The sequence below is a fragment of the Siphateles boraxobius genome, unplaced genomic scaffold (genome assembly GCF_051911475.1).
Source record: "Siphateles boraxobius isolate OS27281-9 unplaced genomic scaffold, OSU_SipBor_1 1, whole genome shotgun sequence".
Classification (NCBI taxonomy): Eukaryota; Metazoa; Chordata; class Actinopteri; order Cypriniformes; family Leuciscidae; genus Siphateles; species Siphateles boraxobius.
In genome coordinates, this window is record NW_027508699.1 from 9,660,379 (window position 1) to 9,676,531 (window position 16,153).

General features: G+C 36.8%; 1 protein-coding gene across 2 annotated transcripts in view; it reads right to left on the bottom strand.

Moving 5' to 3' along the window:
* Nucleotides 1-16,153, bottom strand: part of pigk (phosphatidylinositol glycan anchor biosynthesis, class K) — a 46,131-nt gene that overhangs the window by 20,903 nt on the left and 9,075 nt on the right. For both annotated transcript variants that reach the window (XR_013194392.1, XM_077200339.1), the window contains exons 9-10: nt 14,075-14,247; nt 176-251 (exon numbers count right to left, since the gene is read on the bottom strand). Coding sequence is in view for 1 of the 2 variants with exons in the window: in XM_077200339.1 (XP_077056454.1) it covers nt 176-251; nt 14,075-14,247 (249 nt within the window). In the remaining variant the exon portion in view is untranslated. The remainder of the gene's footprint in view (nt 1-175; nt 252-14,074; nt 14,248-16,153) is intronic.

The following is a 16,153-nucleotide window of genomic DNA, read 5'->3' on the forward strand; positions in this document are numbered from 1 at the left end:
GTACATTCATTAAAACAAAAAATAAACAAAGAAGCCTTTTTTTTCCAAAGAAGATTTATGAAGTTGAAGAAGAAATACGAATAATCAATTGTATGTTTAAACCGATCACAATCATGGGTCATATCAACCATTTCCTCATTTACATATTCAAACAATATTTAACAATTAGACTTACCTGATGAATAATTTCAGCCACTGGAAGTTGGTCCACATACATCAAGGATTCGATCTGTAGATCGCCACTTCCTGATCTGAAGAGAAAAAAAACAAGTAGAGGCAACTTAACAGGAGACAAAACAAGTCCTTTTAAAATGTAATGTTTTCCAACTTTGCCTGCGGCAAAACAACAAAATCGTATTTTCAGACTAAACAAATCACTTGTTTTGTCTTCCGTAAAATTGAAGCACCCTCTAGTCTAAGCACATTACTATGCAGTGGGCTGAAGAAGCCAAAGCCTCATCAACGTACAGCCATCCCCTTCCGAAATTGCGCACGGTCTGTTCGTTTGAGTGGTGGGATGATGTTTTGGCCTTCATGTGGGCCAGCAAAGCTCAAAGGCAGGACCAGACGAAAGAGTCTGCTTCAGCCCGGCTGTCTCCGGCTGCATACACGAGTGGATGCTGAAATTGAATTCAGAATGCAGCTCTCAATTCCACACAACAACTGAATGAAATAGAGTATGATCTGGAGTGGAAGGTACCACAACAAAAACAACTTTCCTTTATAATGAGTAAAGGGAAGATAAGAGTAAGCGATATAAAACCCTCATGAAATCCCACTGGACTAGATTTTGAAAAAGAAATCTGCATCCAGAGTTAGTTGAAGCAACACTATTATGTGGTTAGCAGCAGGACAAATAAAACAAATCGAGCTTTTCAAATATTCATTGCGTGACGAGGGGGTGGTGACTGACAGGTAATTTTGGAGGTGTCATTGCTATTCACTGAACAAACAGCAAAGAAACTGAAAGCTGTCTGTATGAAGAATGAGGAATGGAGGTTAACAAAACGAGTGTAGCGCAGCTATGTGTTGGAGAGTGGAGGCAATTGGTAATCTATAGTTGGGCACAGCATTTCAGCCGACAAATCACTCCTGTATTTCAATGAGCGGCCTGGGCAGCAAATTCATGGCCCATCGGGATGAGGCTTTTTCTATTAGGTGACAAAATGGCCTGTCATTCTAGCCATGTGTATGGTATAGGCACATTGAACCACTTTTGGTCTCGGTTTAAATGGCTAGACTTGAATTACTGCAAAACGGAAAAGCAACAAGAACACAGCAAGATTATTTACTGTGAGCCAGCCAGCTACAACATCTGCACACCAGCCACGAAACCGCAATAAAAAAACACTGTAGTAGCAATGTAACAAATCGCTTCATTCTAATAAGTAATAAAATAATTACATTTACGTTTTAAAACTTCACAATTCCAACAATGAGGTTGCTAATATGTTCTGGATTAGTTTTAATGTGTTTCTAAGAGGTTGCTAGGGTGTTCTGAAGTGATTGTTTCGTGGGTTGAAGAGAGTCAAAATAGCCCACCCGCTTTATGACATTCTGATCTCAAAGATCTCAGAACAATCCTTCAAATCCTTGCTAAGAATCTCCCCAACAACCTGCACAATTTGAGGTGTAATTCATGCATATTGTCAAAATGGTGAGGGAAAAGTTACTAAGGGTGTAACTGTACACAAAAATGGCGGTTCTGAAGTCAGGTTTGAAGTCACGGTTTGGTATGGTTTTGGTCCAGCAAAACACTTTTTTTTATTAAACAGTGGTTTACTGAAAAAATTATGTCAGCATTAAAATAAAAAGTCTGTCAATGTTGTTGCAACTGGAACTAACATGCCGCACAGTTTATGGTGCTGTAATTGAGGGAAGAGATCTGAAGTGTGTACACCTTTGGATGCAAAATACAGTATGTTAGCAAAATATTTTTGGATAAGGTTAGAACTGCAGTGCTCCCATTCTAATCCGCTCCAATTGTTTTGAGCATGCGTTGTAAACAACACTGTATTCAACCGTGCACTTTTACACCCCTACAAGTTACGCATCAAAACCTAATACTTGACAGATTATCAGTGGGGTTGCTACTAGGGCAGAAAATAGTTGAACAATTATCTGAATTTTATTCAATTCTCATTTTGCTGAAAGATAAAGTGTAACTTACCGAAATGTATCATGTCTCACGTAATCGCTCAACCAGTGTTTCAACTGCATAAAGATGTCAAGCTGTCAAAACAGCTTATAAACAATGTCGTGTAACATTGCATTTACCTTAGAAAAGCCATTCAGTGACCATAATGTTATAGTTAGCTAGTAAACGTTTTTTTTCCTGTAGCGTACTTGTAATGTACCTGATATATACCCAAATGAATCAATGTCAAATCAAATTGATTCGTTATCGGAACTGCAAACTTGCGAATACCCAGCCCTAGTTGCTACTCAACTGCAATATCCAATACTATTCAACTACATTACTTCCATTGGCTGTTGCTACATCACATCGCATTTGCATAAAGGCCCATAAACACTAAAAAGACATCAAAGAACTACTGTCTTCTCACATTGTCCACATCTGGGTAAAAAATTTGCACTTGAGCAAACTGCAAAAACCACAGTCGTCAGCCAACGTACGTTCTGCATCTATGTGAGAGGACATAACTCTCCATGCCAACTGTATTCATCATTCAAAAAAGAAAACCAGAAGAGCTAGGGCTGTGTCCGAAATCACCCCCTATAGCCTTGAATAGGGCACTATTTGAGGAGACAGCCATTTGTAGTTGTGTCCGAAACCATAGTGGACGTTACTGAGAGCACTCATTCAATACCACAATGCACCACAATAACGAGTGTACAACCGATGTACGCTCAAAACGGCTAGAGAATACCCATAATGCACTGTGCGTCGAATGAATTCCCGCGTCTCACCAGAAGATGGCACTCACAGCTGAATCATCCATCCATCCTTTTTCCAAACCGCTGGTTTAATGTGGCTACAGCGTAATATCATACAGGAATACATTCCCTTTAAATTAATTATTAGATTGTTTAATTACGGTTAATGTACGCAAGTTTCCATGACAGAGTTCAAGTTAAATCTTTTCATTACTACTGGAGCAGTTTGCTACGTTTTAAATGATTATTAAACAGCACAAACCATGCAAAAGCTTCAGCGCACTGTGTCCTAATTCCCTCACTCGTTATAATTCACTCTCAGTGGACTAAATTAGTGGAGAAATGTAGGGAATAGTGAATGAAGATACAGTGGGTGATTTCAAACACAGCATAGGACTGTGAATATACAATGAGAAGAGCCTTAGCTGTGTCCAAAATGGCATATTCTCTTAAGTAGGTCCTTATTTTGAATAAGTATTTACTTCACAACCACTATAAAAGTATGTTCTATATAATATGAATCAGTTGCGGCTGGTGCTAAAAAAGGGGGGGGGGGGGGGGGGGCGTTGTATGCCCAAACAAACTGAATTATTAATGCAGAACTGAACGTAGACTAATTGTTAAATCACAGTAATAATAATGTATCATTACTGCTTAGCTAAAAACGGAGAATTTAGCATATAAAGCATGCCATAAAGTAGGGTTGGGCAATAGCCAATTGCCAAAAAAAACTTAATTTTGGGGCTAAAAGGCGATGTATGGTAAAATCTCAGTTTTAAATTTTGTTCTATTTGAATAAAAAAAGAAATCTGTATTTAATTAAAAAATATATATTTTATATCCTGATCAATATTGTCCTAGGCTATGAAAACAAACATAGTGAATAAAACCTTGCAGTCTATCCAAAAAATATTACATTACAATCTAAAAACAAAATCATGCTTTTTAAAGAAGTAGTTAAATTCACTAAACTTAAAATGAAAATAAATAAAAACAAAACTGATATCATAAAAATTTCATTTGTAGGTTTGATATTCTTTAGCACATTTATGCTCAACAACAACAACAAATATTTTAGCAATATGTAGTGTTAATGTATATTTTAGTCAGAATTATTGCGCTCCTATTCAATTGCGCTCCGTCTGTTCGGCGCGGCGGCGCACATTCACAGAAGTTTAGCCTGCAGAAGTTTTGCTCGTCCAGCAAAATGGAAATATTTGCATGACCTTCTAACATTTACAGATGGAGGATATGTCTGTGAAATGTAAGTTATGCACTGAGGAAAATATTGGATATCACTTCAGCTTAAAGATTTTTAATAGAAGTATATTTGTTTCCACCAATCGCTGCACAAGTTAAGGTTACGTATCCTACGTAAGGTTACGAAAGCACGTTAGTGCGAGCCCTCTCGGAACCCATAGAGAATGCATTGCAGTGCCAGTAGTGCGAAAAAAAAAAAATCTTTGTATGGAAGTCTATGGGAACACTTTGGGCGATTCTCGGCCAAAGTGAAATCGCCGAAAATGAGGCGGTACTCCAAAGAACGTGACTTGGCGCTGAAATGGACTATATCCAGAGGCAGAACAACAGTGACGGCTAGCGTAACTCTGTGTTTGAATGCGAATGTGATTGAAAAAGTCCCTTTTGCACTTTGGTGGTGCGTCGCCCTATCGCCCTAATGAAGCCGCCGCCCCCTGGTATGAATGTATAGGAAAATAATCTGGACATACATCTGCCATGTTGCCTTTATCACATGACCACCAGCATCAGTTGCATAGTATCGTTCATAAATCCTCTCCCGTGGCCTCATGGGATAGTAAAGTGTTCATCGTATGCACACTTCAAAATCTCGTCGGAAGAAGTAGGTCATCCGGGTACTTTTTGACAACTCTTTTATGAGCCCTGTGAATTCGAACCTACTTCTTTTGTGAGATGCTTTTTTTCTCCTACTATATAGTAAGGAAGTATATGCGATTTCGGATACAGCCTTAGTATTAGCCCTCTTGATTTGTTTTGCTTGCTTTCGTTAAATCCTAGTGATCTGACCCACTAACAGGCTACGCCACCAATTCAACATGTCCAATCGAATGAAAAACCGACGACAGGAGCCTGGCTAGTGCTCAACGACGCACGGTAATGGATGACGGCCAATTGTTGGATTGGTATGTCATGGCTTAAAGTCTTCTTGAATTAAAACTGACATGATTTTACTAAGTGCAGATTAGTAGTATAGTCAATAAATCATCTGTGTAAATGAAACCACAAAAAAAGCCTGTTTGTTTTCAAAATTTCAAGTCAAAATCAGAAAGTGTGTTTCTCCTCTGGAATTGTGTTCCTCGTCTGATGACATCAGTTTGATGGCTTGGAAATCAAGCCCTGCCATCTATAATTTATAATTGAATATTCTGTTCCACTTGAAAATATGTCACAATACTGATGGTCACAGCTTTTGGTTCACGTAAACTTTAAAGTCCTTGCTCATGCCGCTGGAAATCGCCAAATCTCGCTGAAATATAATGACCTCCTGTGGATTTGCAGCTGTAAATTGATGTTAGTTTGAATGCACCTTCAGATTCTGTTGAAAACCCTAAGCAGTGATGCTCTCCTTGGAAAGCAGTTGGGCAATATGAGGCTAACGAATCATTTAAAGAGACTCAAAACGATTCAACATCTGTCACTGCAATTTTGCAACTATTTTCACGATGAACTTTCAATTGAAAGAGTTTTTTTGAATTCATATGAAAAACCGTCAGAAGGTGTCTAGTGAGGGGGCGAGTGTGTACTGAGAACACACTTTCATTTCTTTTTATGCCCACGCCGCACCTCCTGATTTATTTTTTTCATTCCGTAACATCACCTGACATTTAATTACTTTGAGACTTGAGACCTGCGCTAGGCAGTCAACATCATCACCCTGGGCAAACCTGAATTACAATACAATCTCGTAAAGAGTGGGCACGTATCATAAAGACGAGTGGGGAGTCTATTAAACCAGCCTCCTCTGTAAAACTTAATTTACCTAATGGAAGCCCTCTGATAGAGCGACAAAGACTGCGGAGGAAAGGAGGCGGAAAACAGAATGGCTACAGAATGATTTACCGTCATCACGCCTCTACTGTCACACACCAGAGAGACGTCTCATGGAGGGGGGAAATAAGAGTTGTGTTGCTTTTAAACACATGATGTTCTACTACGTATGCTAAAAAAGGGTTAGTTCACCCAAAAAGGAATATTCTGTCATCATTCACTCACCCTCAAGCCGTTCCAAACCTGCATCAATTTTCTTTGCTACATTTTAAATATAATTTGATGCTGGGGTTGACACTATTGTCTATGAAGGTAAAATGATGCCATAAAGAATTGAATACGCACCAGCTCGAAATTTTGTATGAACACTTGAGTCTAGCCTAATGGTACACAGCTTATAAAGGACCGTGTTTTAATTCAGTTTTTGTGTTGTTTTTAATACACTTCCGTTCAAAAGTTTGGGATCGGTAAGATTTGTAATGATTTAAAAGAAGTCTGTCATGCTCACCAAGGCTGCATTTATTTGACTAAAAATAAATAAATAAAATAAACAGTAATATTGTGAAATATTATTACAATTTAAAATAACTATTTCTATTTTAATATATTTTAAAATGTAATTTATTCCTGAGATGCAAAGCTGAATTTTCCACATCATTACTCCAGTCTTCAGTGTCACATGATCCTTCAGAAATCATTCTAATACGCAGATTTGCTGCTCAAGAATTTTTTTTTGTTATAAATGTTGAAAACATTGAAAGATGAATAGAAAGTTCAAAAGAACAGCATTTATCTGAAATAGAAAGCTTTTGTAACATTATACACTGCTGTTCAAAAGTTTGGGGTCAGCAAGAATCAATACTTTTATTCAGCAAGGATGCATCAAATTGATCAAAAGTTACAGTAAAGACATGTTACAAAAGATTCTATTTCAAATAAATGAAATAGAACTTTCTATTCATCAAAGAATCCTGAAAGTTTTCAACATTGGTAATAATAATGAATGTTTTTTTAGCATCAAATCAGCATATTAGAATGATTTCTGAAGGATCATTTGACACTGAAGACTGGAGTAATGATGCTGAAAATTCAGCTTTGATCACAGGAATAAATAACATTTTAAAATATATTTAGTTTTTAGATGAGTGAGGGAATGGTGCCAAAACTGTAAGCGCAGCTTAAAGAAAGACAGAACAGTAAATATCGGGATATTTTGAGAACTTGTTGCCCTATACGTTCACAAGTCATTTAGACATTTACAACAGTTTGTTTTTTACGCATACAGATACGCAGCCAATCCGTTTTGCAGTTCTTTCAACACTTGTTTTTGCTTGCAAATCACTGTTCACAGGCCTGCAATGATTTTGGCTGCATTTTGGCCAAAAAAAAAAAAATGGAAGTCATGATAATCAGATCATGCGATTCTTTATGGCATCATTTTACCTTCATATTGTCTCGTGTAGACTTACTTTACTGGTGGAATGGAATTAGTTACAACCTTAATACTGTTATTTACCTGTTTATTACTGTGAAGCTGCTTTGTAGCAATCTGTATTGTATAAAGAGCAATATAGAAAATGCCCTGGGACTGTCAGATTACAAAATTATTAGTTTGTAATAATCAATGTGCTATTTTGGTTCTCAAAACTGGTATAAATGATCTGTTCTAAATTATCTGGCACTTCAAATAATGCTGTCATATGCTATATATATATATATATATATATATATATATATATATATATATATATATATAAAATACCTAATAAAGTATCCAGTGAGTTTTTATACATAATCATTGAGTCATTGAGTCTGTCTTGTGCGCTTCCATCACTGTCTGGTTTGGTTCAGCTACCAAATCAGACATCAGGAGACTACAACGGACAGTCCGTACTGCGGAGAGGATTATTGGTGCCCCCCTGCCAAACCTCCAGGACCTGTACTCTTCCAGAGTGAGGAAGAGAGCAGGTAAAATCATCACAGACTCCACTCACCCTGGACACCACCTGTTTGAACTGTTACCGTCAAGACGGAGACTCAGATCACTGGCCACAAGAACATCTCGGCACAGGAACAGTTTCTTCCCACAGGCCATTTCCCTCCTGAACAGTTAACACTCCTCCCAAGGCATATGCCTGTAAGTGCAATACTCCCACTGTTTAGTGCAATATCCCACAACTCAGGTGATACTTATATGTAGATTTATTTATTTATAATATTCAAAACACTGTAAATAGGTTCATAATCTGTAAATCTGAAAATGTCTATTCTGACTAAACCCAACTGTGATAGTTTTATTCTTATATATTTATACTTTCATTTTTTATTCTTATAATTTGTAGTATTATGTTTCATGTTGTATTTGTATATGTCCACTGGAAGCCTCAGTACCAAAACAAATTCCTTGTGTGTGCAAGCACACTTGGCAATAAAGCTCTTTCTGATTCTGATTCTGATTCTGATTCTGATAAAGTTTATGATAATGTCTCAAGGTATTCTTCTCTTTTGAAACTTGACTTGAAAGTTCCCCCTTCGTGTTCCACAGAATAAAGAAAGTCAAAGGTGGTAATCAGTATATTTGATCCTTTAAAGACGGTTAAGTGAAAGTTGTCCACCCCTGCTGTCACATGACAGACATGCATTGCTCCAGAAGTGACACAACTCCATACGGTCCCAGGCCGGGACAGAGAGAGCAAGGTGACCGGGCATTAGAGAGTGGACTCATGTCCTTGTCAAGGCAGCCTGATGGTAGAAGAGAGCGGGAGACGCCAGCCATGCATGACAGCTGCAAGACAGCAAAGAGACACGGGACAGAGACCTTCCCTCAGGTGCATACGCTGCCGTTTCACCCACAGACGTGCCAGTATATGAGTCATGACAGGCCGTGACAGTGGGGACCAAAAAGAGAAAACTTCCCTTTCCCAAAGCAACAGACAGAGTTGACTCTGTGGCGCTGGTTGACAGCTTGTTCGGTGCATATGCTGACGGAACCGGTGACCTAACCTGTTTTGCCATGAGTGAAATATCAGTTATTAAGAACAAAATGAGAACTCACCATTATTAGTATTATTTTTTTAACTGTCATGCCATTCGCAACACATACATTTGCGATGCACCGTAAGTAGACGTCAAATACTTTCTTCTATATTGAGACATAGTGAGTAAAATGGATTAGCGGAAAAGAAAAAAAAATGACTTGGTTCTATGCATCAGATGTTGATTGGATGGCAGCAGATCTGAATGAGGACTTGCACTGGACTGTAAGAAAAGAGGCGGGGTTTAAGTGGACTAAATGATTGAAGAAGTCCTGCATATGTCACCAGAGAGAAGTTGTTTCACCAGAAAATCGTGTGATGTTTCAAATATGTATTAAATGGTCCAAAAGAGAGAAAAAAACATGCATGGATGAACCATTCACATATAAGCATTTAAGAAATGTTTACGAACAGATGCTACAAAAATTATAATCACAAGGATCTGCTATGTCTGCTTTCTTTTGATTGACTGGTCATTTTAGTCATGTGACATTAGTAGATGCAGTCTGATGCAACTGGTTTGGCATGAGGAAAAATAAATCCTGTTTCCATGGTTTATGAATGAAAAGTAATTTCCACTAGATTGGGGTATTTTTTGAAAGAAAAAGATGCATAAAAAAGCCTTTTTTCTCCTGCCAACAAATATAAAAAAGACGCTTAAAGGAGACTGCAGTGGATCCAAAGTAATTCAGCTTGTGTCACGCCAATAGAATAACTTATAAAGTGTAAGCCTGCAGCAGATTTTAATTTTGTTTATTTTAAAACAAGTAAATAAATAAGCAAGATCATTCAGTCTGATGGGTCTAATTCCCCCACGCAGTAAAACAAGGCATGCATAGATATAGAAAGATGGATGGATGGATGGATGGATGGATGGATGGATGGATGGATGGATGGATGGATGGATAGACGGATAGACCGATAAATAAAAGTAAAAGTACGCCAAATAAAAAAGTGTTAATTTCTTTAAAAAAAGAAAGAAGAGTAACTGACCCCAAACTTGACTTCAGTAGTGTGATCATCATACTGCTTACACATCTATGTACAGTAATACAATTATCAATGTTGAATGTAAAACACCAAAGGAACAATTCACACGATACCTGGTGAAAATCATCAGTGTTCTGCTGCATTTCAGTGGAACAAGGTCATTTATCTCATAGATTATTTACTTATTATTCATGAATTATTTATTTATTCATCATATGATAATGTCATTCATTGAATTCTCAGTTTCTGTTTACTCTAGTCATAGTCATTTTATTCACAAAGAGTAGACTTTTAGTCAGGGGTGCTAGAAATAAAGAATTTGCTAAGTAAGATGGGGAAGAGGGTCATTATTATTTCTCATCATCATCATTCTCAGTCTGACCCATTCAAAACGCAGTCCAACTTGGGTTTCAAACGGTAATAATGTTGTATTTCCAGTAACTAAAAATAATAATTGAGAGGACATAAGACATGGAAGACCGGAACGATTTAGCTAAATTAGCTTTTATACACTTAATTAGATATAAATTATCTTTGAAGATTAGAAAAAAAAATTGCAATTATGTTTATGTAATCTGTTTGTGACCTGATATAATGAATAATTAATGATTAAACAATTACGAAAACAGGCTTTGTGGTCAAAAGCACAACAATGTACTGTAGTTTCAGATTTAGGTCCAAATGCAAAGTGATTTTAATCACATGTGCTGCTGCTATTCGAAATAGAGCTACAGTAGATAAAGTTAATTCACTTTACTATGATGCTGTGGAATCTAATATGTTTATCTAATCTCATCCACACACAGACTGCATTACAGATTAGTTTGACAGCAGAGAAAGAAAAAAAAATCTTTTTTTTTTTTAGATTAGCAAACCAAGAAATACTACTGCCATCTTGTGGCCAACATGTTTCACAACACAATGCCTGCAAATTCTATTAACTATTTATTCTATTCCTCAGACACATTTCCTGAAACTACACCACACGATCAAAATCAAAACTACAAAGCTCAATATTATACACTCTATTTAAAATATATTTTCCTGGATTTAATTCAGACTTTATAGGTATATTTATAAACATCAAAGCAGGTCAAATAACTGTTTTATTATAAATTAAATCATATCTGAAAAGTTTTAATTTTGTGCTATTATTATTATTATTATCATAAGAATTATGTTTGTGCTTGTTTTGGGGAAAAATTTGCATAATTACATTTTTTTTTTTAAGTACTAGAAAGGACTATAGGATGGAAACATTAATGAAAACATAATAATAAAAAATAAATAAATAAAATCCTGAAAGTACTGCATGTTACATAAAAACTACAAACATTAAAAAACAAAGCAAAAATTCCCCAAATATTCAAACAACACCAGTAAGAGAAATAAACCCCTTATAAGATGAATATTTTTTTTTAAATCACATTTATTCTGAAAAATACAATTTTCCTGCTCATATTCATATTTGATATTCCTTCCAGCTCGCCTCAGAAAAGGTCAACTGCAGTAGCGCAGAAAAGACTAATGTCCTCAATGGCCTCTACCCTCGTACACTTCCTCTCATTCCAGCACTTTGTTTGGACACATTTGTGGCAACTTTATTCACAGTGAGGTTCTGAATGCTATCTGAATAATTATGCTCAGGTTTAGTTAGAGAGGACATGATTTCATCAAGAACTACATGATCCCGGAACAACATTCCAATCAACCAATCAGATTTAAGGGACAAGTTTACAGTTTATGTCAAGTTTAGACTTACAATCAAGGTTATAGGTGATTCTATATCAGTGTTATTCACCCATCATTCCCTCTGAGTTTAGGGATACATCATGGGTAGGGTTAGGACAACATTTTCGGACAGGAATGTTGTTCCAGGATCACCAAAATAAGTTTTATTCCTTATTTCCAAAATAAGGAAAATCAGGACGTGCGACATGATAATAGTGATTATTTTTGAATGCTATGCTTTCTAAACGAGCACATGCAAAACATGACATAAAATGCTGAAATTGAGTTTGAAATACAAGCACAGTGTTTATAGTTTAAGGGACTGCTCTTTAAATTAAAATTAAAATTACTATATTTAGCATTTTTGGTTGATAAAATGGACTTCAAACAATTAAGAAAAAATGACAATATTTATAAGCATTGTTCAAGTCGTATATTTAACTACTACTGAACTACTACATTATTGTTATTGGAAGGAAATAGTATTTTAAAAACCATAGTACGGTCATATTTATCATACTGGAAACCTGTGTGACCCGATTTGGCTGATTTTAACAGTAACCATGGTGACCGCAGTATGCAAAATCATTATTGGGTCATTAGAAGAATCAATATCACTAATAAAGTTTTCAACAGCCACAATGTATCTAATGTTTCATTAAATGAGACCGCTTGCTCTGGAACGTTCAAAATGAGTTCATTAATTTAGGACTGCTGCTCGAAACAATAAACACTCATTTAAAACACTTTAATTATGCCGAACCGAAGAAAATAAATCAATATCAAAGCTGAAGAGTGTACATCTTTTATACATATATATCCTATAGTAGCTTAATATGCTGAGACTTATGATAAGTAAGATTAATTTTCCTAAAAAGGGAAAATGGGAACCAAAATGGCAGGTGGCCTTTTGAATTAGAGGCCCCCTGTTTTACTCACAGTAACTGCCTTTCATTATGCTCAAACTTTTCATTTGCATCTCTTCACATTTATTTAAATGTATTTGTCTATCACTAAATCCAAACTGATATTAATTATATTAATATTAATATAATAAATTCTTGCTACAGTATAAGCGATTTAACTCATGATAATCAAAACATTCAGTGTTTGTGTGTATGTCCTTCTTATATATACACTCACCTAAAGGATTATTAGGAACACCTGTTCAATTTGTCATTAATGCAATTATCTAATCAACCAATCACATGGCAGCTGCTTCAATGCATTTAGGGGTGTGGTCCTGGTCAAGACAATCTCCTGAACTCCAAACTGAAAGTCAGAATGGGAAAGAAAGGTGATTTAAGCAATTTTGAGCGTGGCATGGTTGTTGGTGCCAGACGGGCCAGTCTGAGTATTTCACAATCTGCTCAGTTACTGGGATTTTCACGCACAACCATTTCTAGGGTTTACAAAGAATGGTGTGAAAAGGGAAAAACATCCAGTATACGGCAGTCCTGTGGGCGAAAATGCTTTGTTGATGCTAGAGGTCAGAAGAGAATGGGCCGACTGATTCAAGCTGATAGAAGAGCAACTTTGACTGAAATAACCACTTGTTACAACCGAGGTATGCAGCAAAGCATTTGTGAAGCCACAACACGCACAACCTTGAGGTGGATGGGCTACAACAGCAGAAGACCCCACCGGGTACCACTCATCTCCACTAGAAATAGGAAAAAGAGGCTACAATTTGCAAGAGCTCACCAAAATTGGACAGTTGAAGACTGGCAAAATGTTGCCTGATCTGATGAGTCTCAATTTCTGTTGAGACATTCAGATGGTAGAGTCAGAATTTGGCGTACACAGAATGAAAACATGGATCCATCATGCCTTGTTACCACTGTGCAGGCAGTGGTGGTGTAATGGTGTGGGGGATGTTTTCTTGGGTCCTTTAGGTGAGTTTATATATATATAAAGGGATAGAATATATACAATTTGTACAGTATATTACTTCATAATGTGACAAAATTCCGAAACGAGTCGTTTTCGTAGCTTGGTTTCAATAAAAGTTTTTGAACTAACAAGGAAGTTTTGAATTACAGGATGTTTTGGTAGTAAAATGACCTCTTACATGTCAAAAGTTACAGGAAACTTTTACAAGAAAATTTGATTTCTCAAATCATGATCCGTTTAACACCCATGTATTTGACGTCGAACATGATCCTCATGCCCACACACATACCACAAATTAATTTCTATTAGTATTAAGCTTTCAATGACTATAAGTCAGTATAAGCCAACTGCATTATATACAGTAAGCGTATATTGTGTCCCATAAAAGCCAACACTGAATGGGCTAATTTACTCAATTTACTACAGTAGATGCACTGCATTTTTCCAGGAAACTGTAATACTCAAGATAATTTAGAGACTAACCACTGTGTTCCACTTACCTCTGCATTGGCGTCTCTAAAGGGGACGTCAGATTGATAGTGTCCTTGGTGATCTCCACTTTACGAACACTTCCGAAAAAGTCAGTGATGAGGACACTCCCCGGATCTCTCTGGAACAGGTCAGTACGGTGGCCTGGAGTGGACACACACTGACTCTGCGGGCACACCTTAAACTGAAACAAACACAATACTATGAGTCAACCGAGACTGAGAAACACAAACAAAGAGATAATTAATTATGGGTTGCCAAGTTCTAAGAGCGCATTCATTCCCAAATGGTTTTTGCAGTTTATTAGAAGCTGTCAGAAATGAATACAAAGAAAAAGAACAGAAATTACCATTTAAATAACATCTGTTCCCTGCACATCCAGCAATAGGCTGCAGGAAAGCATCATTAATATGTGATCTTGTGAATTCTTATAAAAAAAAAGATGTGCTTGTAAATGAAACAACATGTTTTTCCATTCCACTGCACTACTTTTCCATTGTTTTTCAATGTAAACGGGCTAGACGGACGTCTTTAACCGTCGTGCTTTGGTCTTGCGGCTTTTGGAGCGTCTCACACACAAAACGCGGCGCTCAAGTTGAAAGAAGTTCAACTTTTAAAAACCTTGAGCATTTTTTCATTCCATTGAACTGCGTCTCACGATTTTTAAAGCAAAAACGTGTTCTGTAATTCGAATTTTACCCTGCATAGACACCTTTCGAAACGATGAAGCCATTATCTAAACATTTAATACATCGTAATTTGGGACTTTTAATCTTAAACCACTCTAAATCATCCTTTTTAGTATGAATTTAGAATGAAATATTTTAAGACCCAATCCTGTCCAGCTGGAATGAGAGGTGTGTGTGTGTGTGTGTGGTGGGGGGGGGGGGGGGGTCACAGTTGATTGTGGAGAGGATGGAAATTTTGACCTGCTGGGAATCGAGTTTCTGACTTGGAAATGGAGGCATTTTTTTCTGCACATAAGCAGATATGAATAATGCACAATAAGACCAGTAATGTGGACAAAGACGTTTTATTTGATAAGAATATGTGCAGAGGCATATCAGCTAACCATAGTTTAGGCTGCATCCCTGTAAAATGTTTTAACATGATTCAGGCCTACCTAATCAGAGTCATTTAATTCAGTTTACCAAACACAACAAGAATGAGGTCTTTTGACAATTTTTGATAAATGAAAGCGTTAAAGAATTAATGCAATAAATAAGCTTATGAAATTCATAAACAGCAGCTCCTAATTGACAAAAAGGTTTTGTCAACAATAGTTTTGTCAATCGAAAGAAAGTGCAGCTATAAATTAAAAGGAAAAAAATGGGATGTTTCCATTCAAAAGTTTGGGGTTGGCAAGATATATGTTTTTGAGAGAAGTCTCTATTGCTCACCATGGCTGCATTTATTTATTCAAAAAAGCAGTAAAAACAGCAATATTGTGAAATATTATAATAATAATTTAAAATTATATTTATAATCACTGTTTTCAAGTTGAATATATTTTAAAATGTAATTTACTCCTGTGATGGCAAAGCTGAATTGTCACCAGGCATTAGGGGTGCGCGGATCTAACCTAACGCGGGGCTAGTGGTAATACATGTGGTTTAAACATTTTCCCACATGCTAGCAAGATGAAACTTAGTGCATTTACTATTTTCCATATCAACACTATATAGAGAAAAAAATGTGCCAAAGTAAATTTTAAGTGAGGTATGCATTGTTTTAAGAAAAGTGACTTGAAGGCCAAGTATGGTAACCCATACTCGGAATTTGTCCTCTGCATTTAACCCATCCATGTTAGTGCACACACATTAGGAGCAGTGAATAGTGAACACACAGACACGAACACACACACCTGGAGCAGTGGGCAGCCATTTGCTGTGGCGCCAGGGGAGCGATTGGGGGTTAGGTGCCTTACTCAAGATCACCTCTGTCACTTCCTGCCAGACCCGCAACCTTCGGGTTACAGGTCTGACTCTCTAACCATTAGGCCACGACTGCCCCCCAAAAAAAGCTAAGCACTAATAAATCAAATAAATCAAACTTGACATGACTTGACATGACTGATTCTTAATGAATTC